The sequence below is a fragment of the Oratosquilla oratoria genome, chromosome 6 (genome assembly GCF_046742065.1).
Source record: "Oratosquilla oratoria isolate Oo_2021 chromosome 6, ASM4674206v1, whole genome shotgun sequence".
Lineage (NCBI taxonomy): Eukaryota > Metazoa > Arthropoda > Malacostraca > Stomatopoda > Squillidae > Oratosquilla > Oratosquilla oratoria.
The window spans coordinates 14,003,306-14,029,994 of NC_134782.1; the positions used below are offsets into that span (position 1 = coordinate 14,003,306).

General features: G+C 39.6%; 2 protein-coding genes across 5 annotated transcripts in view; one reads left to right on the forward strand and one right to left on the reverse strand.

The window, feature by feature from the left end:
• The window catches only part of LOC143026306 (ATP-dependent DNA helicase PIF1-like), a 21,480-nt gene extending 10,252 nt beyond the window's left edge, over positions 1-11,228 (forward strand). For all 3 annotated transcript variants that reach the window (XM_076186468.1, XM_076186470.1, XM_076186469.1), the window contains 8 exons: positions 425-532; positions 766-1,012; positions 2,768-2,901; positions 3,694-3,935; positions 6,067-6,206; positions 6,968-7,162; positions 9,669-9,814; positions 10,089-11,228. In XM_076186468.1, coding sequence (XP_076042583.1) covers positions 425-532; positions 766-1,012; positions 2,768-2,901; positions 3,694-3,935; positions 6,067-6,206; positions 6,968-7,162; positions 9,669-9,814; positions 10,089-10,313 — 1,437 coding nt within the window. In that variant the 3' untranslated portion in view covers positions 10,314-11,228. The remainder of the gene's footprint in view (positions 1-424; positions 533-765; positions 1,013-2,767; positions 2,902-3,693; positions 3,936-6,066; positions 6,207-6,967; positions 7,163-9,668; positions 9,815-10,088) is intronic.
• A 194-nt stretch (positions 11,229-11,422) lies between these two features.
• Mpp6 (M-phase phosphoprotein 6) lies at positions 11,423-21,351 on the reverse strand. 2 transcript variants are annotated; one of them, XM_076186475.1, is made up of 5 exons: positions 21,179-21,312; positions 18,924-18,993; positions 14,213-14,310; positions 13,341-13,475; positions 11,423-12,266 (listed from the first exon to the last, which is right to left on the reverse strand). In XM_076186475.1, the coding sequence occupies exons 3-5, from the start codon at positions 14,305-14,307 to the stop codon at positions 11,897-11,899; spliced, it is 600 nt and encodes a 199-aa protein (XP_076042590.1). In that variant the 5' UTR covers positions 14,308-14,310; positions 18,924-18,993; positions 21,179-21,312; the 3' UTR covers positions 11,423-11,896. The 2 variants fall into 2 exon arrangements, with proteins under 2 accessions (XP_076042590.1, XP_076042588.1); XM_076186473.1 differs by lacking the exon at positions 18,924-18,993 and having other exon boundaries at positions 21,179-21,351.
• Between the last annotated feature and the right edge of the window lie 5,338 nt (positions 21,352-26,689).

The window sequence follows — 26,689 nt, forward strand, 5'->3', positions numbered from 1 at the left end:
CAGGATCAGAAGCCTTGACAGACACCTTCAACCACTCCTGGTTGCATAACAAACTTCCTGTTATCTAGAAAAGAACAAGAATAATCTCTATCTGACCTACCACTATCCATACTCCTCTAACATATATTTACTTTACTTTTGTTCACATTTACTCTCAACTGTACATACTTAATTACCAACTGCTTCAGGAGTGATTGGCCTCTATTGTGCCACTGAAATTCATAAAGTATTGAGTCCATATATCTATGCATTTGGTATCCCAGGATGAGCTACATTTTCAAAAGGGAAATGGGTGACATAGGTGAGAGTGGGTGCATGCCTTGGCTGGCTACCCCTCTAGTAAGGTATTGGTAGATAGGTAGGTTTTTCATTTTGGTATTGCAACAGCATTTTCTAATTGTATTTCCTTTCATATCCATGGCAGGAATATGAAAGTGTACGCAAGGCCAAAGGAAGAGTACCTTTACAAGAGAAGAACTTGAATATTCCAGGTGCTTCACCCGTGTCCAGTAAGCGCAAAAGGGAAGGAAAGGTAAGACAGTTGTAAGCAAATAATGATATTCTTCCATATCCAAAATGAAATTAGGGGAAAGGAATCCTTGCTTGTTGCCTGTTGAATCCTGTATCTTAATCTTCATTTATCATACATATACCGAAAGGTCTCTTCTTCCTTATCAGGGGGTGGTCAAATCAAAGCATATTCACCCACACCCATCCAGAACCCATTCATTGCCCCTCTTATATATATGTATTTCATAATTGTAGGATACCCCGACTAAGACAAAAGTCCCTCGCTTCCTGAATCCATTGGTGCTTAGTGGTGAACAGAAGCGTGTGCTTCAGGCAATACAAGCTGGGAACAACGTCTTCTTCACTGGTAGTGCGGGAACTGGCAAGAGCTTTCTTCTGCAGCGCATTGTTGGTGCCTTGCCGCCAGACACTACCTTCACCACAGCCAGTACTGGTATTGCTGCTTGTCAGATTGGAGGAACTACACTCCATGCCTTTGCAGGTTAGTATGTTTTCATAAGTTATGTAGAGGAGGGATTAAAGAAATTAGTGATGGAGTTTGGGGAGATGTGCAAAAGAAGAAAGTTGAAGATCAATGTGGGTAAATGTAAGATGGTAGGATGTACAAGGGGAGAGGATGGCAGCAAATTGGAAGTGCATGAGGGGACAGAGGGGGTGGTTGCCAGTTAAATGAAGTGGTCTTGCTGTGGATTTGCTGTGTCTTGCTATATTGTTCCTAACCCTGGGCAGTGAGCAAGATGTTGGGATGACCTATCATCCAGAAGGAACCAAGAAAAGAGGGAGAATGATGTGGTGTATGGGAGTGGAATACGTGGGGATGGAATGGGAGTGGATTTTGCCTTTGACTCCCTTGTAAGGGGGAAAAAGCTTTTATATGTAGCTTGTAATTGATTTTTATCACTGATTAGAGTACGAGAGATTGATTTTTAGCAAGGTGGAAGGATGTTTTAGGGGTTTCATCAGTTTGGAGAAGGCTTATGACAGGATTGATAGATATTACGGAGTGTGAAGTGATGTATAAGATAGGGCAAGTATTGTAAGAGCACTCAAAAATGTTTACTCAAGTAATATGGCTTGTGTGAGGGCCAAGAATGAAGAAAATGAATGGTTTAAGGTGAAGGTGAGGCTATGCCAGAGTTGTGTATTCTTCCCATGATTGTTCAACATGTATTTGGATGTGGTGGTATATACATACATACATACATACACCAATGGCTTTTTCCCCCTTACAAGGGCGGTGGGCAGGGTACAGGGATGACCCGTCATCCAGGAGGTGCTCAGATGAGAGGGAGGGTGGGCGGGGTGTGGAGTGTATTTAGGGATGAAATGGGTGGGAGTGTTTTTATGCCTTTCCCTTTTTGGTTACCTCCCTTGTAAGGGGGAAAAAGCCTTGGTATATGTATACAAGGGAAGTAGCCAAAGTCAAAGGCATAAATCCACTTCCACCCATTTCTTCCCTCTATACTCCACTCCCATTCACTACTACTTCCTCCCTCTTTTCTTGGCTCCTCCTGGACGCCAAGTCATACCTGCATCTTGCCCACTGCCCTGGGTCAGAGGCAATGTGGTGGTAAGAAAGGTAGATATAAGGATGCTAGGCTGAGGTTTGGAGTGCATGAGCAAGTTTATGTGAAAAACTTGTGGAAAGTTGAAGTTGTCTGATTAGAGGAGTGAGGGTTTGGACCTGGTGTTACCCTTCTTAGTACTTTGTCTTCAACCAGCAGAATTGTCAGTTGCCGGCATCTTTCATTGATTCCTCGCAGGCAAATATTGACTTATAATCCCTTCTAAGAAGGTCTATTTCATAAATTGAGTGGGTGAGGGGCGTAGGGGTGGGGTTTTCATCATAAGATGAAATGGGAGTAAATGAATCTCAACTGTGGTCCTTGCTGTAGAAATACTTATCTCATTGTATTGCCTTTGCTCTAAGTGGTGTGATAGGACATAGATGACCTGTCATCCATGTGGGTTGATATGAAAGGATGGTTAAATGGGTTATGATTGTGTATGAAGAGGGTGTGTGTTTAATTTGACATGGCCACCTGCCATGTAAGGGGGAGAAGACTGATGTATGTTTATATGGAGTAAATAATGAAAGGGATAGTATAAATTCCAGGTCTTACAGTTTTTATTTGTGTGTGCAATATTTGCTTTACTGAATTATAAAGTTGTGTGATACAATTTTCTAGTACATTAGAAAATCATGACATTTTATAAATTTTGTCTACCTTGACAGGAATTGGGAGTGGCACTGCTACTTTGGAGCAGTGTATTCAGCTGGCTTCCCGAAGAGTAATTGCACAGCAGTGGAGAAAGTGTAGACACTTAATTGTTGATGAAATATCAATGGTTGATGGTGCATTCTTTGAGGTAGGACCCCCTAAATAGTCAGCTGTGTACAGTTTTTATTCACTGTAACATAAATTTCTGTAAAAATGTCCCCAGACAGCAACATAATATCTCTTCTCTAAGTGACTTTGGTTCAGCCCGGGTACTGTTGCCAGGTTCCTGAAGGCCATAGGTCTTCTGCAAGAAAGACCAGGGCCAGTGGATTGATTGATTGATAATCTAGTGTATGTGTATGCCAATAGTTTTCCCTTGCGGCTGTTGCTGGTTATCCAGTAACTGGCAGCAGCCACCAGACAGGCTGTTTAGAGATAATATGAAGCAGTATATGGTGAGGTGCTCAGTGATGGTTGCATCTAGGGCAGTTTGAAATGGCCAGGCCAATTCTCTGCTGATACTGTATTAGTGCTGGATAGTATATTAAATTCAGCCATGCTAATGTATCTCTTGTCTCTCTTCAGAGATTTTTGTATAGGGTTGGAGGGTTTTTAGTGTAGTATTGAATTAGTGGTCTGTCTTAGCTTGTTTTCTGATCTAGGTGTGCTTTTATATGTTGTATGTGTGTGTGTAAATATGAATAAAAACTAATAGAGATAAGTCTACTCCCTCAGGTCTTTCTTATAAGAAACCCACAGTTTCCAGGTAACTGGCAGCAACCATTGGACAAATCCATAGGTCACTTGGGAAGAAATATTGTGTTGTTCCCTTGGAAATTCCCAAGAGATAGAGATGATACATCCTTTTTCCATGAATATTTTTTGAAATGCATTAAGATGTGATCATTTGATTAATTGTGGACAAATATTTAACTTTAAGAAACTGGAAGGTGTGGCCCGGGCAGTACGAGGAAATGACAAACCTTTCGGCGGCATCCAGTTAATCCTGTGTGGGGACTTTCTGCAGTTGCCCCCTGTCACAAAGCCCGGAGAGAAGCGCATCTTTTGTTTCCAAACATTAGCTTGGTCACGATGCATCAGTCTTAACATGGAGCTAAAACAAGTCCGCAGACAGGATGATGATGAATTCATAAACATTCTTCAGAACATTAGGATTGGAAAGTAAGAATAAATGTAAAATAAATCAAGACTTGAGCCAGCTACAGCTAAATGTACTTGTTAGCTGCAGCTGGTTAATGTGTATATGGGATTCATTGATATATCAACAAAATTAGCATAACTTTTCAAGACTTGATCCAGGAGTGTTTAATTTTGTATTTGTTTTCAGCCCTTTCTACCTACATCTCCACTCCTCCCATTCCTGCCCTATGTATCTAAAACTATCCACTTCCTCCAGTCTCTCTCCCTTAATACTCACTTCCAGTTTGCTGCCACATTCTCCCCTTGTACATCACATCACCTTACTTTTACCCACATTTATCTTCAACTTCCTTCTTTTGCACACCTTCTTAAACTGTCACTAACTTTCTTAATCCCTCCTGTGATCCTGCCACAAGCATGGTGTCATCAGCAAACAAGAACTGGCTTATCTTTAACTTTTCTTCATTTTCTTTAACTATCTCCAATCCCCAACCCATTACTCTTGCATTTACCTGTTGCACCAATCCATGTATAAATTGAACAGCCAAGGTGACATAACACATCCATGGTGAAATCCCACCTTTACTTCAAACCTCTTACTCTCCATTTCAGATTCTAACACAGGCTCTACTACTCCCATAAAAACTATTGACTGCTCTTAACAGCTTTCCTCCTATCCCATATATCTGCAATACCTCCCACAGTGCCTTCCTATCTACCCTGTCATGAGCCTTTTTCAAATCCATAAAGGCCCAAAAAACATTCTTTACCTTTTCTATGCACTTAGATATTTAAATCTATCCAAAAAGCCTCCCTTTCCTCTAGACTCTTCTCATTACCAGGCCCATATGCGCATACAAAAACCGACATCTCCCTTCCCAGTTTCACCTTCACCCATATTAACCGTCCAAAAGGTGAACGACTGAATCAAATATTCACTGCTTTCGTGCCAGTTCTTGACTAGGAGCTCCCAGCTTTCACATGCCTGCTCCCGTCGCCCGTCCCTGATCGCTGAAAGACTTGAGGGAATTTGGTTGTGCCTACAGAACAGAGCGAAGACGCCTGTGCCTGAGTTTGTTTAACGTGTACTTCATTGTGCAGCCCAAGAAGCACACAGTCCTTCACAAATCCACCAACTGGGTCCAATGGCATGGAGAACGATTGGAGTTGACAGATTCATTGCAGCCTTCATCCTCCTTCACAGCCGTTGAGTTGGTTCAAAAACAGCTTCCTCCGCCTGATCCACCGTTGAGGACTTGATTTGTTTTACCAGAGCCCCGTTGGCCGGTTCATTTCAGGGTTCCTATTGAGCCTTCACGTTTACCGGAGCGGTCACGGCGGCACATGCAGTCCTCACCATATTTCACCCCAATAGGCTATCCCCTACTTGATCCATTTCCAGGTGTCACTATGCGGAAGTGGGGTTGGACTTTGACACCTACTCATTCATATAACCTCCTCTTAGCATCCATTCCCAGATGTCAATTTCTCGTTACACTTTTTAATCCACCAAGGCATTTACGTGCTTCTCTCAATCTACATTCCACCTCCACCCCCACTCCTCCCTTTCCTGTCACATTCACACCCAAGTATCTGAAACTATGCACTTCCTCAAGTTTCTCACCCTTAACTCCTTCACTCCGGGCCAAAATCTCCCGGGCAGCATTAGCTGCCAGACGTGTGATGTTGCGTCATAATACTCGCATTATAAAAAATAAAGTCACTGCTGTATTGCTCGTTCTCTTTCACCCGTGAATTTTGATAACCATAGAAAATATGATGAAGCCAGGTTACAGAGTGTGGGGGTCACGCAGGTACAACTACAATAAATATAATCAAAATGCCGACATCGGCATCCTCGCGTACCCACTTGCTCCTCATGACACCTATGTAGGCGTTGTCGTATCGAAGGGGTCAATGCTCACTTCCAGCCTACTGTCACTCTCTCCCCTTGTACATCTCATCACCTTACTTTTGCCCACATTTATCTTCAGCTTCCTTCTTTCACACACCTTCTCAAACTCTGTCACTAACTTCCTCAATCCCTCCTCTTATTATTTATATATTTATTTTTTCACTATTACTCATGACTTTCTTGAAGTGCAGGAATAAGTCTTATCCAAATACATTCTTTGCATACTTTTATTCACAGATGCACAGAGACAATGGCAAAACGGCTAAAAGGAACAGAAGGCAATAGAGTGGAACAAGGGAAGATCAAAGCAACACGGTTGTGCACACACAAGGAAGATGTGAATCATATTAATAATGATCACCTTAAAAAGCTGGAAGGTTTGTCCATCCTCATATAGAACATGGGAGAAATAGGTTGTCCTCTTGAATTAATATGAGAATAGCTAGATGTAGTGTGGAAAGAGATGAAAGTTAGGCACCATGATTAGCTGGATTAATGTAATACATGTTTATGTCATGAGAAATGGGCATCTGGGAATGGATGCAAGGAGGAGACTTTATAAAGTGGTGATTGTTCCAACTGTATTGTATGGGATAGAAACTTTAAAAATGCTATCTATCTCTATATCAAGGGCTTTTTCCCCCTTAGCAAGTAGGTAGCCCAGTCAAAATGCATATACCCTCTTCCACCTATTTCATTTCCACTCACTCCATTTCCATCCACCACCCTTTCCCCCTTACATCCTAACTCCTCATGGATGATGAGTCATCCCTGTATCCTACCCACTGTCCTGGGTCAGAAGCAATATAGCAGGACACAACGCATCCACTCCTATGCTGCTTCATTCAATTGGTGAACACCCCCACCCCCTCTGTCCCCTCATGCATAAAAAGAAAAAATGGGAAGCAGTCCCTTCGGGATGTGTCAAAATATTATTCACATATAACCACTCCCTAACCTTTCTTTCCTTGCATAACCATATCATCTATACATAGCCATTCTCTTCTCACCTCTATCTCCTCCCTCCTCCCTTAAAAATGGCAAACCAATAAATCATTAAAACATAAAAGCTGAAAATGACTATTAACCACTAACTTTGAGTACTATTGTTACATTTATCATTTTTATCCTTTTTTAGGGCAAGAAAGAGTATTCTATGCAGTTGACACAGACCCTACATTGGTTGGCTTGTTGGACAAGCAAACTCCAGTAGTCTCCAAACTAGTGCTCAAAGTAGGAGCACAAGTGATGCTTATGAAGAATCTTGATGTGGGATGTGGGTTGGTCAATGGTGCCCGTGGTGTAGTCACAGGGTTCAGAAATGGACAGCATGGTATGTATTCCTCATCATCATGGATGTACACCCCAAATCCAACCATTTAATAAACCATATACTGGGAGGAAACCTAATCCACATCATCTTGTATGGTTACACACACTATCAACTGACCAAAGAGGAAAGACAATCCTAAACCAACTCCCCAACCTGGACATACTAAACTCCACTTAACATCCCATAAGACAGCCTCCCCAACATAACCAATAAGTATATGCTCCAGATATTTTGATATGCTCACCCTCCATCCATAAGCAACATCATAACTTCCCCTATGACCATTTCCTCATGAAATTAATCATAAAACTGTCATACATATACAAAGGACTTTTTCCACCTTATAAGGGAGGTATCCCAAGTCATAAATCCACTCCCGCCTATTTCATCCCCATATACAGTGATTCCTCCTTGTATGGTAATTCTTTATCCGGTAAATTCACAGTTACAGTATTTGGTAATTAGTATCGTTGATTCTATTTATGGTAAGAAAAAATTCACAAATACGGTATCTGCTAAATATTTTGAAGAGGAAAGAGCAGGGAGAAGGTACATCTGCCATATCCTATTATTACATGTTATAATGGGTTTGGTATACGGTAATTTCAATTTGCAGTAAGGTTTTCATGAACGCATATGTACCGTATAACGAGGACTTACTGTACTCCACTCTCATTCACCACCCCTCCCTCTTTTCTTGGCTCCTGGATGCCAGGTCATCCCTGCATCTGGCCCACTGCCCTGGGTCAGAAGCAATGCAGCAAGATGCAGCGCATCCACAGCAAAGCTGCTTTATTTAATTGGCGACCTCCCCCTCTCCGTCCCCTCATGCGGAAAAAGAGAAGACCAGGAGAAATCCCTTCAGGCTGTGTCAAAATATCATTCATACATCCACACCTCCCCAACCCCCACCCACTCCATTCCATGCATCACAGCATCATCCATACACAACCATTCCACTCACCCTTATTTTCTCTCTTCTCCTGTCCTTCCTCAACAGACATTCCCCTCTTTTCTAATGCCCATTTACCCCATCCATCTCATCCTTGGTCACCCCCACATGTTCACTCCCTCTACCTCTGCCTTCCACACCTCTTTTACTAATCTTTCTTCATTCTTTCCATGTGTCCAAACCATTCCAATACTTTCATTAACCCTATCTCCCAACTCCCTTTCCACCCCTGCTCTCCTCCTCACCTCCTCGTTTCTCACTCTATCCAGCCTAGTAACCCCTACCATACTTCAGGCATTTCAACTCAAACACATTTAAACTCTTCCTCACTTGGCTCTACTACTCTCATAAAAACTCATAACAGCTTTCCTCCTATCCCATATATCTGCAATACCTCCCACAGTACCTTCCTGTCTACCCTGTCATAAGCCTTTTCCAAATCCATAAAGGCCCAAAAACATCTGCCATACTGCAAAAATTGAATCCACACAACCCCTACCTGTTCTAAACTCACTGTTCCTCACCAATTACTCCCTCTGTTCCTCTCCTAATCCTCTCAATCAAAACCCTCCCATAAGCCTTCCCAATTGCACTCCACAAGCTGATCCCTTTGAAACTACTACACTCACACTTGTCCCCTTTTCATTTGTAAAGCAGAACTATACAGTCACTCCTCCAGTCCTCCAGCACTACCCTCTTTTAGACAAATATTAAACAACCTCACCAGCCAGTCCCATCACTGTACATTCCTTATTTAGACACTCCGCATGACACCCATCTAACCCAGGTGCCATACCTGCTCTCATCATTTTAATCTGCTTTCACCTCATCTTTCCTTATTTCTCTTCCATTTTCCACATCACTGTCATTTTCTTGGTACTTACCACTGCAACTACCTTTCCCTCCCTATCCTCCTTCACATTTAGCAACTCCTAAAATACTCTGCCCATCTTCCTCTTACTGCCTTTTCTTCCATCATTTCTCTATTTGCATCTTTAACCTTTTCTTCTCTTCTTTGTTCTCCTCCCCTTCCACTCTTAATTTCCTTTCAACACATCTTTTTATTACTTTCAATATTTTGTCATACTCTTACCCCATTTAGCATATGCTCTTTTTTCCTCCTTATGCTTTACTTCTCTTTTCTTTGTACCTCTCATGATTTTCTCATCCTATTTTGCAACCAAACTGTGAATGCTCATTTATTCTCTTCTAGAACTTTTGCTTTATCATCCCACCAGTCACTACTCTTCCTTCCATAGAACTTTTAGAAAAAATAAATCCACTCACAAGGACAATAAATTTGGAGCAAAATGTACAGAATATACAGAAAAAGTAGAAAATTATTTAAATATTTGCTTTTGTCTATTTATCTATATATGAATAGGTTTCTTCCTTTTATATCTGGCCTATAGGCCAAAGCCCACACATTCAATTCTAATTTCTTAACCACCAAAATATTAATCATAATTTTTCAGTTAGTAGTAAACATTATTATATTACAAATGAAGTTACTATTTTTTGGCCCAAGTTTATTGAATTTCGGTGATCCTATAGGTACTCCTACAGTGCAGTTTATTAGTGGGGTGCAGAGGGACATCAAGCAAGAAAAGTGGACCATTAAAGGTGCTGGTGGTATCTACCTTACAAGACAACAATTGCCCCTCAAACTAGCTTGGGCCTTCTCAATTCACAAATCTCAGGTCAGTTGAGACTATTCTAGTATGTATTAATATATATACCGGTATATCTCAGTGTCTCTTCCCTTTTATAAGCAGTGCACCAAGACATGCACCTTCACAGCAGGGCCCAACAGCCAAAGCTTCATTACATGGCAATCCCCCCTAATCTCATCCACTTATGAATAATTTTAAAAATTATTCGGTGTTAGCATCATATTTAAAAATTCTTTGTACTTTAAATACAAATAGTTTTGCTAAATTTGATGTACTAAATAAAGGGTCTCTTATTTTTCAGGGTATGACACTTGATTGTGCTGAAATGTCATTATCTCGGGTGTTTGAAGCTGGTCAGGCTTATGTGGCTCTCTCAAGAGCTCGTAATCTTAAGAGCATTAGAGTTTTGGACTTCAACCCATCTGCCATTCGAGCTCATCCAGATGTTCTTTCATTTTACAAATCACTACAACAGGATCGTATGTTAGAACAACAAAATATTGAGCAGTTTTGTTTGCTCAGATGATGATTGATATGTAGTTTAACTCTTTAAAGATAAATTATTTTCTTCCCACTCCCCCAAGAAACATGTACTGTAGTTGTAAATTTGTGGTTTTAAATCTTTACTTCTCAAAGTGTTTAGTATTTATTTAATGTAGTGATATAAATATGTAGTTTTTAATCTTCTAAAACTATTTACTATTGTCCTTTTTCCACTCTACCTCATCCTTTACAAAGGTCCAACTGTCAAGTACACCTCCATTACAATAATAACAATTATTGCCTCGAGTTTCACCAGAAATCCATAGCCCCACAGTGGCTGGTCTTCCCAGAGATTTTGGACAGGTATCAGTGTTGTCTTTGTGTGGGAGAGGAGCAGTTGCTTGTTGTTAGCTCTCTTTATTAAAAAAAAGTGGAGGAAATGCATTTGACAGATCTTGGGCCTGGTCCCACCACACCAGATAGATGAAACTATTAAGTACATACCAAAAATTCTTTCCCCTTCATAAGAGGAGAGAAACAATGGAAGTGAAATGGGTGGGAATGGTGCATGCCTTGGCTGGCTACCTCCCTTATAAGGGGGAAGAGGCCCTTGGTATAAAGAGAGAAGTCGCCATGTGGAAAATTTGTAGCCTCTCAGTGGCTGGCAACAGTCCTTGGGTCCTCACACATCTCTCAGGGAAGAAACTTTGAACTGTTGTTTGTACAGTATTTTTGTGACTTAGTCACTTGCTGAAAGTAGGAGGGGAGTAGTCATTGGTTGTCAGCTGTGTGTGTGAGGAAGGAGAGTGGGTAGATGAGTTTTGAAAATGGGAAGCTGCACTATCTTTGAGGACCACGAAAAACAGGTGCCTATCATTGGTCTGCATTTTTCTTTCCTGTTCATTAAAATTAGATTACAAAGCAACATCATCCCATCCCATCATCCATAAGGAGCTAAGATGAGAGGAAGGAAAGGGTGGTGGAGAGGATTGGAAACATGCCTTTGACTTAGCTACCTCCCTTATAAGGAGAAAAAAGCTGTAATATAGACAAAACAACCTTTGTGAGAGAGATGCACCAGGAATCAAGTAGCAGTAATGTCAAGTGCAGTGCAGTCTACAAAACTAAGGATAATTTTTAAAATAGTCATAATCCTTGTGTCTTTTTTACTTTATTATGTGGTTATAAACTGCTATTATATGTTTTACATTATTATATTCACATCTGTCATATGGATACACTGTCAGTCATTGGTGGTTATGAGCAAATTCACCAATTATACTTTTAGAATTATCTCAAATCATCCAACTATCTGCATATTTTCAGGCTAATGCCATGACAAAGCAGGACTTATTTTTTTATACAATGCTGGGAAAATTATTCCATAATAAAATTGTTATACCATGTAAATATTCGAACATGTATTTCCTGCTAAATAACAAAATAAAAGTGTATATTTTCCCTCACATTCTTTAATATATGCCTTTTAAAACTGATCGGCCGTTATATAACACCCCAGTATCGAGTACCCTCAAATGAAATTTGTGAATATATTTGGAATACCCACCTCTAATCAAAATGGTGGTAGTATATAAACATTTTAAATACATTAAGATAATGTTTAAACTAGTCATCAGAGGGCTTTAGAAATTTGCTTTTTGAAGCATCATCTCCCTCACCCCATTTTTGGTTAACCCTAGGGCCAAAATTGTCTGTGTCATATTGCTGCTTCTGGCCAAATCTAGAGCCAGAGTTGTCTTCATCACTACGCCTCTTTTGGCCATGTCTGGGGCCAAAATTGTCCCCATCACTGCGCCTTTTCTGGCCATGCCTGGGGCCAAAATTGTTCCCGTCATTTGGTCTCTTCTGATTTAATCTGAATCCATCATTTCTTGATTGACCCTTTTTGAACTTCTGACCAATTTTCGCACCAAAACTACTTTCCATGACATCTGCACTAGAAACATCAGCTTCAGGTTCTTGTGGTATCTCTTTCCTGTAAAACAGAAATTTATTAATGATGCATATTATACCTGAAATACTGCACTGAAAAATTAATGATTTCTCGTTATGTATCAAACTATTATATTCAGGTGTCAAGTTTAATTAGTGCCTTTAGAACATGTGTTAAATGGAAGAATGCAGAAGAAATATCTCAAGCCATGAACGAAGAGGGCAAAAGATGGGTACAAATTGATCATGGTTATAAATGGATGACAAAATGACATGGCCTGAAGGGATTTCTCTTGTCTGCTATATAATTCCCGAGTGGGAGACTGCTATGTAATAGAATTGTCAGGCCCTGCTGTGTAGGTGCTATGCCTTATTGTATTGCCTCTGACCTGAGCAGTGTGGCAAGCGACAGAGATTACCCTTCAATCACAAGAACCAAGATCAGAGAGAAAATTATTAGGTGTAGATTGGGCATATCCTTTGACAGCCAGGCATTATAAAAAGGAGAGGGCATTTTGTTCTACTCTTCCCTTACCCAGACAACAATAATTATATTACATAACATTATTAATCCTAATGAGAGCTAAGAGGAGAGTGGTGGATGGAAGTGGAATGGGTGGGAGTAGGTACATGCCTTTGACTTGGGCTACCTCACTTTTAAGGAGGAAAAAGCTCTTGGTATATATATATATATGTTACAGTAAGAATACGTACCTAGGGATTACGCGTAATCCCTGAATGTTTATTCAGTAAATACGCGTAATCCCCGTTTCACTAACCTAAACTAAACTAAACTAACCTAACCTAAGGTTAGGTTAGGTTAGTGAAACGGGGATTACGCGTATTCACTGAATAAACGGTTAGTGAAATGGAGATTACGCGTAATCCCTAGGTACGTGTTCTTACTGTAACATATATAAGATAGATATTCTACACTGTTCCAGTTAAGCCATAATTTCACTACTCAATAGAATGATAAAGAGTTGTGACTTCAATAACTTATCTATATTAATTCATATGAAAGGTCAAAGGATGTGTCAAACAGGGACACTTCAAACACTAATGTTTAGTGTAAGCTGTGTACATTTTTGAAAGGCAATGGATATAAACAACTTACTTTTCTACTTTGTATAGCCCGGTTAAAAGGTCCTCATTTATTTTTTCAATCTCTGGATCAAAACCCCCAAAAGATAAACGGCACGGTAGGACTTCTTTGCAATCATAGTATGACACCAGATGAATTACTTTATTCCTAGAAAGTAAGAAAAAAAATTATAATTGCAGAATGAATTTGCAACATATGGAATTCCTCATAACTGAAAGGTATTCTATGCATACAATTCAATTATAAGATAGTATCCAAGGAGCCTTTAACAATTTTACTGGAATTAAAATGCAAAAAGAAAAAAGTATAGTGTATTGCATATATTAAGTTAATGTTCAAATTCAAAGAAAAAATTATTTGGAATTTAAACTTTTTAAAGCTCAAATGAATTCTTATGTTCCTGGAACAGCATTTTGCTGTACTTCATACAGCTCTCCCCCAATGAATCATCATACCAGGAATAAAGGATTTGTCCTTACATGGGGTTATATACCCCCACAAAAAAAAAAAATAGATAAATCAAATAAAGTGACTCAAACAACTCCCAAGCACTTCCTGGGCTTGCTGCATTTAAGAGAAGAACATTAACCACTTATCCATATGTGCTCTTCATACTGATGAAGAGTATCTGAAATCTTTTTACCATAATCTAAACCAACAAAATATGCAGTATTTGATGTGTTAACAAGTTTCATAAAGTCCCTAAAAACTTAAGATATCATTTTAGAATATTAAATCCACCAATACTCATTGTTGTACTGAAACTAAAATATGCAATACTTGACATGTTAACAAGTTCCATGAAGTCCCTAAAAATTATGTTATCATTCTACAGTATTACACCCACCAATGCTAAATGCTGTACTGTAACTTTTCTGACTTACACATCTTCATCTAACTTAACAAGATTGTCCTGATAGAGATGCTGTCGTTCTTCATCTTCCTCTTGTTTTTCCACTTTTTCTTTGGTCCTTTTCATAAACTGGAAAGAAAAATCTGTTTAGAAATATATAATACAGGTAAATACTTGATCTAAAAATGCTTTTGATCAGAAGATACTAAAATTTCAAATACACTTTCATATATATATATATATATATATATATAAATAATTTTTTGTACTTATTTTTTTCACATTGTATACACATAAAATGGGACAGCCAGAAGAGGGGCCCATTATTCAGCATATTTTCACTTAACCACTTCAGTACAAGTCAAATTCTTGTGTGCAGCATTGGCTGCCATATGTATGATTCATCACATTATAAAATATAAAGTCACTGCTGTATTACTCATTCTCTTTAATTCTGAGTAATAATAAACACAGAAAACATGATCAAATCAGTTCACAGAATCCGGGGGTAACTCATGTACAACTACAAAAAAAATATATAATCAAGACCCTGATGCCAGCATTTTTGTGTACTATTTGCACTTTATGATACCTATGTAGGCGTCATTGTACCAAAGTGATTAAAACTGATGAGTCCATGCCATCATCACATAATCAAGAGCTTAGACATGCAAAAATCATATATAATATAATTTATCAGAAAATGTTGTACAAATTTCTCTTAATTCACTATGACAATACACCCAAAAAGAGAAATAGATTACATACCATATGGTATAATTCAAAAGATTTGTGGGTTATTTCTCAAAGAAAAACTGCAGACTGACTAAATATTTTCAAGCAGGATATAGGTATGGCAACTGTACTCTGATTTTTCATAGCTATGAGTACAGCATTTACTTTCTTTTTGGCTACCCCCTGTGTAAGGGGGAAAAAGCCTTTGGTATATGTATGTATGAGTACAGCAGTGTTCTGAGCATGAGCAAATACTATGTCACTGTCGTATTCATAGCCGATCATAATAGCAAATACAGCATTGTATCAACTGTGTCATACTCACTATTATGATTGGCTATTACCCTAACTCGCACAACCAAACCAAACCTTACATTCATGTTAATAGGATTGAACTGCCTTTTGCAACTTCAAATGAAATAAATTTTGATTGAACTTCAAATTTCAACTGGAGTGGGTTGTCAGTTTCAGCCACTTTGAATTTCTACTTGAGGTGGGTGGAGCTGCAGAAGTAGAACTCAGTTCAAATATGCACAGAAGTATGCCATACTCGTAGCCATGAAAATTCAGAGTATGGCTGCTGTAGCTCTAACCAGTTCAATATATTTTTAGTGTTACCAATATTTAACCTCCATCTGGTATTTTATGGTTCTTTCTCTACTCTTGATGATCTATTAAAAGCATTTTGGGAAACTGTTAGCCATGATCTACCCTTTGATTCATTAAAATTATTCCAAATCTCCTGAATCCAAGCTTTGGGAGGGATGAAGTACCTTAGTATTTGAAATACTACACTCCTTACAACCAACACTCAATGATTACATCATTAAATCAGCAAGAAGAGTCTCACTGAAATGTGTTTTCTACTCTACTTAACCTAGTATAACTTTCACCAGCTGTACTGCCTCACCAGTGGTACTCCACTCCCCTGAGTACCTTAGTGGGATGTATGTTGCCTCCCTAGGGAGACCTGCACTCTGAACTAAACAAATGCAGGAGAAAGCCAAAGATACTGTCATTAAGGTAATTAAGGAAAAAGAAAATATAGTAAGAGAAGTAAGAGGTACAGTAGAAAAAAAAAAAAAGTGTGTAGTAATATGTGGTCTAAAGGAAAATCATAACACAAATTGGTTCCTGAGAGACACAGAGGACAAAGAATTGGCAAGAAATATTCTAACTAAAAGTAGTACAAGATAAAGAACAAAAATTAGAAAAGATAACGGGAAGTGCACAGAATGGGTAAATATGCAGTAGGAAAAGGAAAAAGTCGACCACTAAAGATCAAATTAAGGTAACAAATGGAGGTAGAAGAGATCTTAATAAGAAAAGGAAAATTAGCCAGAAAAAAATATATATATAAAAATATATGGATTAAAAGAGACATGAATGATGAGGAAAGAAAAAAAAATTAAGACATTGAGAAATGAAGAAAAAAAGAAAAGAACGGAGACTGAGACAACACAGTTCTATCGGAGAGTGTTAGATATGAAACTGAAAAAATTGTATAAAAAAAGGGAAGGTTCGATAACAAGATCGAGGGAACAAAATTAAAATTAGGTTATACCAACATAGATTAATCTTTTGATTAAATGAACTAAATGATTACATGTCAGAAGCAAAACCAGATGTAATGAGAATTGTGGAGACAAAATTAAGGGGTCCATTAGTACCAGTGTTGATCATGGATTATATAATCACTGGCTTAGAAACAGAAACAAGGTGGAGGAGTCATGTTCCTGGTTAAGAAAAACTTAAATGTGACGAAAGTTACATATAGAGAGAACAAGAGAGATGATCTCAATAAGAGTTGAAGATGCAGAAAGCTTTCAGTGACTTATGTGCCCCCTAAAACGAGGTCTTGGAGAGAGATTATTCCATGTTATAGGATATGAGAACTTCATCAAACGAGATGCTGAAGGATGGAAATAAAGTGGTACTCATGGGAGATTTTAATTGCAAAGAAATATGTTGGGAAGAGATGACAGTGAAAGGGAGAGAGGATTATTGGGGAAATATTATTTGACATAACGATGTGACATACATTGACACAATGGCTAAAAGAAAACACCAGATTTAAAAATAATGAAGAATCGTCAAGACTAGATTTATTTATGTCAACCTGAAATAACTGATAGAATTGAATACAAGACACCAATTGTGAAGATTGACCACATACTACTTGAGTCAGAACTAATGGAAATATAAAGAGAAATGAGAAACAGAAAAGGAGGACAGATGTACAGTATAGTAAAATGGACTTTGAGATTCATCTTGGTCTTTGGATCACGTGTTGGACTCGTGGTTGACATCTATTTCACTCCCGGAAGAGAACTCAGAGCTTGTATGACCGATCTATGGGTAATGCTATGACTTTTCACGCACACACACACCCAACTCCTAGCCCACGAGAGTTGGAGAAAAAACTTAGGGTAAACTGGGTAAAATTCTACAAGGAAGAAACACAAGTGTAAGAAAAATGGATGATTCTTACAAAAATCTACAAAGAAGGAGTGGACAAATATGTCCCAAAGCAAAAACAGGAAAAGTTGTATATTAAGTGCTGATTTAATAGAAGGTGCAGCAGAGTGAAAGACAGAAGAGATAAAGCATGGAAAATATGGAGAAAAGATATTAAAAAAAAAAAAAAAAAAAAAAAAATTGGCAAATATATAATCAAACAAACAAATATGTAAAAATACACAGGGAAGAAAAAAGAAACTATGAAAAAGACATAATAGAAAAATGTAAGGATCATCTAAAACTATTCTATAGCTATGTAAATGATAAACTAAAAAATAAACAGGAAATAATGAAATTATGCCAAGGGAATACGGAATACACAGAAGACACAGAAATGGCTGAAGTCATGAGCAAACACTTCGAGTAGGTTTTCACTAGAGAAAAAATGCAATATTGGGATGAAGGGAGAGAAGTTAACCCCCCCCCCTCCCGCCCCCATTAGGGAAATGATAGCAACACGGAAAGAAATAATGGATCAAATAATGAACCTTGATGTCAGGAAATTCCACGGCCTGGATGGAATAGCAAATTGGATATTAAAAGAATGTAATGAAGAACTAACAGACAAACTATATAACATAATAAATTGCTCACTCAAAGGACAAATACCAGAAGACTGGAAAAATGCTGATATTGTAACAATCTATAAAAGAGGAAATAAGGAAGAATCAACAAATTACAGACCAGTTTCTCTTACAAGCACAGTAGCTAAAATTTGTGAAAAAGTTATAAAGAGTAGATGGATAATCATCTGGAGGAGAACAATATCCTAAAGCTGAGACAATTTGGATTTCGATAGGGAAGACCATGTGCCACAAATTTTATCTGTATTTACTCAAGTCTACTAGACATAATACAAGAAAGGGACAGATGGGCTGAGTGTGCATTCCTAGATCTACAAAAAGCTTTTGATAAAGTCCTTCACAAAAAACTATTAAGAAAAGTAGAAACCAATGGAGGGATACTAGGTAAACTACTTAAATGAATGGAGGACTTTATGCATGGAGGAAAAATGAGAGTAATGCTCAGAAATAAGAGTTCTACTTGGGAAGAGGTAATTAGTAGAGTTCCACAAGTATCAGTATTGGCTCCAATAATGTTTGCTATCTATGTGAATGACATGGATGGTGTGGAATGTTACATGAGCTTCTTTGCACATGATGCAAAATTGTTAAAGAAAATGAATACTGAAACAGACTGACTCACTACAGAGAGATCTGAACAGGGTCTGGGAATGGAGTCAGAAGTGGGAATTGGAGTTCCAACATTAAGAAATGTAGCATAATGGAATTTGGAAAAAGTTAAAAAAAAAAAAAAAAAGGATATTATGACAATATAGAGTTGGTGAAAAGGAAGTAACGAAAGCGGGATCTGAAAAAGACCTGTGGGTGATCATCACAAAAGATATATCCCCTGACAAACATATAAACAGAATTGTCAGCGAAACCTATAACTTGCTAAGATCAATAAAAGTGGCTTTTACTTACTTGGATGAAGAAATGGTAAAGAAAATACTAGGGACATTGAAGTACGCAGGAACACTATGGTCACCCAGTACTAAAAATATATAAAGAAAATTGTAAGAATCCAGAGAGCAATTATGAAGATGGCCCCAACACTATCAAAAATTGACGAGTTAAACACCATATGAGGACGGAGCCTTTATTTGTACGACGTTTCGCTTATTACAGCTTTTTCAAGTACAAGTTGAGATACAAATGCTTGAGATTAAATAAGGGGAAAGGAGGGAACGGGGAGAGAAAAGAAGAAGGGGGGGGAAGGAAGAGGAGAAGGGGGGGAGATTGAGCACTCCTACTCCTCCTCCTCTCCCTTCCCCCCCTTCTTCTTTTCTCTCCCCGTTCCCTCCTTTCCCCTTATTTAATCTCAAGCATTTGTATCTCAACTTGTACTTGAAAAAGCTATAATAAGCGAAACGTCTTACAAATAAAGGCTCCGTCCTCATATGGTGTTTAACTCGTCAATCTTGTCGGCAACTGCCACTTTCATGAAAACTATCAAAAATGTCATATGAAGAAAGATTATCAAAACTAGAACTACTGACTCTGGAACAAAGAAGAAAAAGAGGTGACTTGTTGACCATCTACAGAATTATGAGAGGTGTGGAAGTCCTTCATAGAGATGACTTACTAAATTGGGATAAGATATACACAAGAGGACATGGAAAGAAACTCAAAAAGGACAGTTATAGAAGAGACCTGAAAAAAAAACTGCTTTCCCCGCAGTGGTGAATGTATGGAACATACTAGATGAAACAATAGTGTGCGAAAAAACAATACAAGAATTTAAGAGCAAATTGGATGTAGCAAAATACATAGATGGGACACCACAAGTGTAGCTCCATTTACCGTAAGATATAACTAGGTAATACACACGCCCTGGACATCCAATCAGAGTTTGTGTTGCCTAGCCAAGAAGGCAGTCCCTCTGGAACCTCTAATGGAATATACATTGCCTAGCCTATAATCCCCCCCCCTCTGGATGTTCCTTGCCTAGTTCTATTAATTTCTATAATTTAAGGAAAAAATAATATAACTTACAGCTTATTTCTAAATGCAAGTTACAGTTTTAGGTATATTTTCAGAAGTGCATACCTACACAGTATAGCAATAGAAAATAAGTAATTAATTTTGTAAATTATAATATATCAACAAAATATGTATTTTCTTGGCAGAAATTGATAAAAAAAAAAAGTTGCTAAAAAGCAATTCAATAATGAATGAAGTTGTGGCCTGTGAATGATATGCAATACTTATTTTGATTGATGCCAAGGTTTAAGAAATAAACGGATGATAAATTTGTCTATTCTAACCTAACCTACCCAACCTAAGCTATATTTAGTAATGCAATGCCTATAATTCTAAAGATTATCTAAGTCCTCCTCATTGTCCTGGATGCAGAGGTCAAATAAATTAAAGGATGATAAATTTGTCTATTCTAACCTAACCTAACCTATGTAACCTATGCTATATGTAATAATGCGGCACCTGTAATTCTAATGATCATCCAAGTTGTCATCATCATCACAGATGCTGACATCCTAATTCAGTACTCAATCGGACTGCAGGGGACAGTGTTGTTGCATAGTTTGAAGGAAGCCCTATTTTCTTTGTAACAGCACTAATTAACATCACCTGGAGTTGGAGAACAAGCATTGCACAATGTGAAACCCATCATCTGACATTCACTGGACTGGACAGATAACAACATGGCATCTTGATGTTATGCTCGCAGCTTCTTTCAACAGTATTTATGCTTTTGGCAAGGATTTTTGTTATTGATTTCCACCAAGATAAAACATATGATGATATATTATAATTTACAAATTTAATAATTTCCTAATGCTATATTTAATATTGCGTATGTGTGTACTTCTAGAAAAATACCCAATTTTGTCAACAAATGGCCATTTGGCAAATGACCAGTTGATTTGCATGATTTGAGGTAAATATCAAACACAATCAATGACTTCGTCTCCAAAGAAAGTTAATGACTATTTCTAATTGTTCCCAGAGATGAGCATAAGTTTAAAATCCTCTGATATGACATGACTGAAAGATATACACATCTACACATCCTCTATGGATAGGCTACAAAACAGTAATAATGCACTTTCATAAATTCTGACAATATATTGAATATTGAATATAGTCGGGAGATAAAATTTGCAGAATGAGAATTTAGGAATTTAGGAATATTCAATATGTACAGGTTATCATCTTACCTTAAGTTCCAGAAGACCTTTCGAAAGTTTTTTTACATTCTCTTTTGACATTCTGTATTTTTCTAGTAGAATAACGAAACGAACTATATAAACCGAGTAAACTAGTTTACTTCTCACGTTCACACATGAGGCGATTTAAAAGAACGTGTTTGTTTACAACGCATCTGGTATTGAAGTTATACATTTTAATATAATAATTTCAAGTACTACACATAAATTATAATATAGTTTGTGATATAAAAATTCAAAACTATGTTGCATATCTATAAAATGTTATACGGAAAATGCTAACTTATCTTTATCAGATAAATCGCAGATGTGCACTCATTGGCGCTTATTCCGATTATGTGGAATGTATTTCTCATAATATTGACTGTTGCCTCTTAATATTTACATATTTTGATATACAGAATAGGTGATATATTTGCAGTGTCCCATTTCTGCTTCCATTAGTCAAACTTTGCTTTAATTCATGTTGTCTGCCTGGAATGTTTCTTATATTTTACTCCACCAAATGCATCTGTATGGAAAACTGCATTTCTTAGTATCTTAAAAAATAATAAAAATATATATATATTTTTTTTTATTCTCTCTTACATCCCATGTGTGGTGTGAATGTGGTACAGACGAGGATACGCAGTTGGCACTCACCAGCGCGGGGTCAAAAAGTTCACAGTGAGGAAGGAGTGCCGCTGGTACACGACGGCGTCCGGCCCCTGTGTGCGTGTGTGTGTGAAACGAGGGGAAGCAAGTGGAATTGTACTAGGGTTAGGTTTACAAATAGACAACGGTTTTAAGCTAGAATAGGGAGTGACATAAGTGTGGTACGAACGAAGGGTGGTTAAAGAGTGAAGCAGAAGCAACAGAAGGAGCGGGATTTCCACAGAAATCAGGTAAGTGATCGACAAATCTTACAAGCTATCTAGGCGCTAAAGATGATAAAAGCAACGAGCACAAAGGAGCAATTCAAAATGAACAATATCACCTTAAGGTCACTTGACGGCAATGGAGACGTCGCCGAGTGGCTAAAAAAGGCGAAATTAGTGGCTAACTTAACCGGGGTCACGGACGTCGCGAGCTATATTACCCTTAACCTAGAGAACGACGCGTTGGCCATCTACCAGGAAATAACTGCTAGTAATCAAGCGGACGTGGGGGAAGGTAAAGAAAAGATTACAAGAGGCTTTTCGGCGAGAGTCCGTTTGAATCGTTTAATCGGCTGTAAAAAATACGCTGGGGCTGGCGAACTGGTTCATGTTTTTGCCAACGAAATTAATAGGTTAGCTGGACTTTCGACATTCACAGCAGAAGATTTGGATAAACTCGTTAGGATGGTGTTTGCGAATGGCTTGCCAGATCGCATATCTGCTGGACTACAGGGAATAAATAATGCCGTGTCGGCGAGTGTGAACGAGTTGATAGTTCGCGTTAGGCTTCTCACGAGGACAAAGAAGGATGGGCCTTTAGCCGCCATGGCAACAGACCAGCCCCAAGGGCCTACTCGAGACCTCGGGTCGAGATGCCAAACCGATGACGATGGAGAAGGAAAAACGCGGAGTCCAGGCGTGACCACAGCGGATGGCGGGGGCCGTCTAGGGTCCGTTGTTATATGTGTCGACGACTCGGTCACTTCGCGAGGACCTGTAGAGAAACGGAGCTCGAATGCAATGCAATGAGCCGGACATATGGCTCGACATTGTAAGCAGGGAAACGGGCGAAGGGCGGCTGTTACGCAAGCAGCCGCCAAGGAAATGTAAGGACGCTGTCCAGCCATATGCTGATTGTGATGTTTGGTTGAGAAGACGCGCGAGGGCATTAATAGATTCCGGCTGTTCAACCACGGTTGTAAGGACCGATTTGATAAAAGAATTCAGAGAGGGAGACATGGCCCTGATGGCAGTCGACGGAAGGGAGACAAAGTGCGAAGGTGACCATGAAATTTAAATGACCTTGGAGGGCATTCCGATACGACTAAAAGTGTTTGTCATTAGAACGGTCATAGAGGGAATTGTGTGACGTGGTACTGGGAATGGATGCAATTGTTCAGCTTGGAGAGGTCACGTTTATCGCCGGACAAATGAGGATTGGAGCGATAGGCGACTCGAGTACGGAAGGGAAAGGGAGGACCCGTCTGAGGCCGGAAATGGACGTAGGAATGGCAATGAGTGACATGAAGGGCAGTGTCACCGCGAAACTCGACTCTGACGAGAGGAGGGCGCCTTGAACGATTGAGGACGAAGATTTTCGGGCGAAATTTGATGGCCAGAAGTGGGAGGTAGAGTGGTATCTGAAAAAGGACTCATCCCTTTTAAAGAACAAAGTAGATTGCTACAAACAAACTCTCGGAGAGGGGCTGAGGAACGACTTTGACCTCGAAGTAGAACGGTGGATTGATGAGGGAATTTTGAGTCCCTGGGAAGAGCCGGTGGAGGGTGGAATCTTGCCCCTGATAGCATTTGTGCAGCCAACCAAGAACAAAGTGTGTTGGATTTCCGAGAACTGAATGAGCCAGCCAACCAAGAACAAAGTGTGTTGGATTTCCGAGAACTGAATGAACCAGTTCGTAAAGTGTCATACCAGCGATGATTTTGTGGACGCATGTAACGAGACCCTACGGAGATAGCGCCAAATGAGGAGGAGGTCCACGATTGTAGATCTGTAAGCTGCTTATCTACAAATTCACGTGGCGAAGAAGATTTGGAAATACCAAATAATAAAATGTAAAGGTAAAACATGTTGCTTGACCAGACTGGGGTTTGGGCTATGCTCAGCCTCGAGGATCATGACGAGGATCCTGAGGACAGTACTGGAGAAGACTGAAACGATGAAGAATGGCACAGGCTCATACCTCGATGCCATACTGGTGGATGATACTGTGGTATCGGCGTCGGACGTAGTGGGACATTTAGCTTGGTTCGGAATGGTATCGAAGGAGCCGGAACCGATGGAAGGAGGAGCGGTGCTGGGACTGAAACTAGAGGGAGACGGGACCAGAAACCTGTTGTTCGGGAGAGGCAGCGAGACCCCGAACGTAACGGTCGAGATGAACAGACGAGAGCTCTTTTCCCTGTGTGGCAAATTGGTGGGTCACTATTCGATCGCCGATTAGCTCCGCGTAGCGTGCGGTTATAGTAAGAGGCGGTCAGAGTCGAAGAATTGGGTAGAGAAGGTTAATGGGGGAACGCTCACGATGATACGTGACGTCGTACTACGGATGAGACATGATGATCCAGTGAGAGAACAGTGGAATGCACCACAACAGGGCCTAGGTGTAGTATGATGCGATACTGGCAGCATAGTAACCGCTGTCGTCTTGGAGATAGGAGGCGTGGTTGTCGAAGATGGAGCGTGGGAGCGAAAAAGGATGACTACCATCACATTAACGTAACGGAGTTGGACGCGATTATAAAATGAACCAATTTGGCGCTGAAATGGGGACTACATAAGATTGAAACTAGGACTTACTCAGCCACAGTAGCAGGGTGGATGAACTCTGTGCTGACGACTGAGAAGAGAATACGAACGAAAAAGTCCGCAGAGGTCATTGTAAAGCGGCCTTTTGGGATCCTGAGGGAGTTAATGGACGAGTTCTTCGTGAAGATGAGTGTGACCCAGGTGCCGGCGGGAATGAACAAAACTGATGCGCTAACCAAAATGAAGGAAAACTGGCTGAAAGTGCCGGAAGAACAGGACGAAGAAAAGTTTGAAGTGTGCGCTGCAGGGTCCCTCTGCACAAGAGAGTTGCATGGAACTCATCACCTAGGTGTTGATAGGTCATTGTTCTTGGAAAGGAGAGTTGACCCAAATATAATGAGGGAAGAAGTCCAGCGGGCGGTGAGAGTGTGCGTCCAATGTCAGTCAATAGACCCCGCCCCCAGATAGCACACGGTAGGGGAACTTAGCGTAGAAGAAAACTGGAGGAGACTGGGGTTGATGTCGGCGAGGCATGTACTTATCGATGGTTGATTGCGGCCCGGGATGCTTCGCTGTCTGGCGGGAGCTGAAGACGGAAACGAGAGAAGAAATTGCACGGGCGATGAGTGAGATATCTCTGGAACGGGGTCCAGTGGATGAGGTCCTGATAAATAATAGCACCGCATTTCGGTCGGGGGCGATGAAAGAAATGATGGACAAATGGAGAACGTGTAAGAGGCCGGACGTTTCTTTCGGGTTGCTTACTGGCCGAGTGGAAATTAAACAGTAAGGCGACGCCATCGCACGAATAAGTCTATCGCCGAGAAGGCGCTAATACCAACCATAGAGGCAGTTTTCTGGTATAATATGTCCACTAGGTCAGGCCAAGACGAAGGCTCAGTTCCACAGAAAGCCTCACTTAAATATGATTGGAGACATCCCCGGGTGGGGCCGGGGCTAGCAGCCAATATTGAAGAAGACCCCGCCTCAGTACAGTTGGGGGAGGAGGTATGGGTGAAGCCAAAGGATGGTAACTGCACGTCACAGTGGACGAGGGGGATCGTACCGGAGGTAAGTTTGCGGAACAACATCTCTGTCGAGGGAATGCCGCGACATAACTTGGATCTTCGTCGTGTGGTGAGTGACGGAGAAAATGAGGAAGAGAGTTACAACATAGTATTGAACGGGGGAGCGACGCCCCGAAGGCCCCAGCGCGACAGACATCCTCCAAGATGGCTGCAGGACTACGAAGTAGGAAATGGAGGAGACGAAGAAGTTGATCTTGAGATCAAAGGGTGTGTGTGTGTATGTGGTACAGACGAGGGCGCGCGGTTGGTACCCCCGGCGCGGGGTCAAAAAGGTCACAGTAAGGGAGGAGTGGCGCTGGTACACGACGGTGTCGGGCCCTAGTGTGCGTGTGTGTGTGAAACGAGGGGAAGCAAGTGGAACTGTACTAGGATTAGGTTTACAAATAGGCAACGGTTTTAGGTAAGCGAGAATAGGGAGTGGCAGAAGTGTGGTGCGAACGAAGAGGGATTAGAGAGTGAAGTAGAAGCAACAGAAGACACGGAATTTCCACAGAAATCAGAAAGTGATCGACAAACCTTATACCAAGCTAATAGGTACTTTTATTTGTTTTCAAACTTTTAATAATTCCCCAAAACAGATAAGAAAAACGTGTCAATGACAATAATAATAATATTAATAACACTTGATAAATGATAAACAGATATATATATTTAACTCCACAAAAAGCATTTGTACGGAAAGCTGCATTTCTTCATCTCTCTAAAAAACGCAAATTTGAAATTTCTTATTATGTCTTACATCTCATGCTAGCAGATCCTTTTAATTATCTTTTTATACCTTTCATAATTCCCCAGAGATAAAAAGATTAGGACGATGATAGTAATAATACATACATATACCGAGGGCTTTTCCCCCCATACAATATTGATGACTTGATAAACAACAAAACAAATATTTATATTAAGAATTTAACCACAAATGTTAATCTATTAAATACTAAATAAGTATCAAATAAATTATAAATCATTTGATTGGTAATTACTTTATGAATGAATAACCAATTATATA

Excerpts from the sequence above, each read along its gene's own strand:
- Mpp6 (XM_076186473.1), bottom strand. The coding sequence starts at position 21,229 with ATGTCAAAAGAGAATGTAAAAAAACTTTCGAAAGGTCTTCTGGAACTT. Across the intron at positions 14,311-21,178 it reads AAGGTCTTCTGGAACTTAAG|TTTATGAAAAGGACCAAAGA; the intron begins GTAAGATGATAA and ends TTTTCTTTCCAG. Across the intron at positions 12,267-13,340 it reads GGGCTATACAAAGTAGAAAA|GAAAGAGATACCACAAGAAC; the intron begins GTAAGTTGTTTA and ends TCTGTTTTACAG.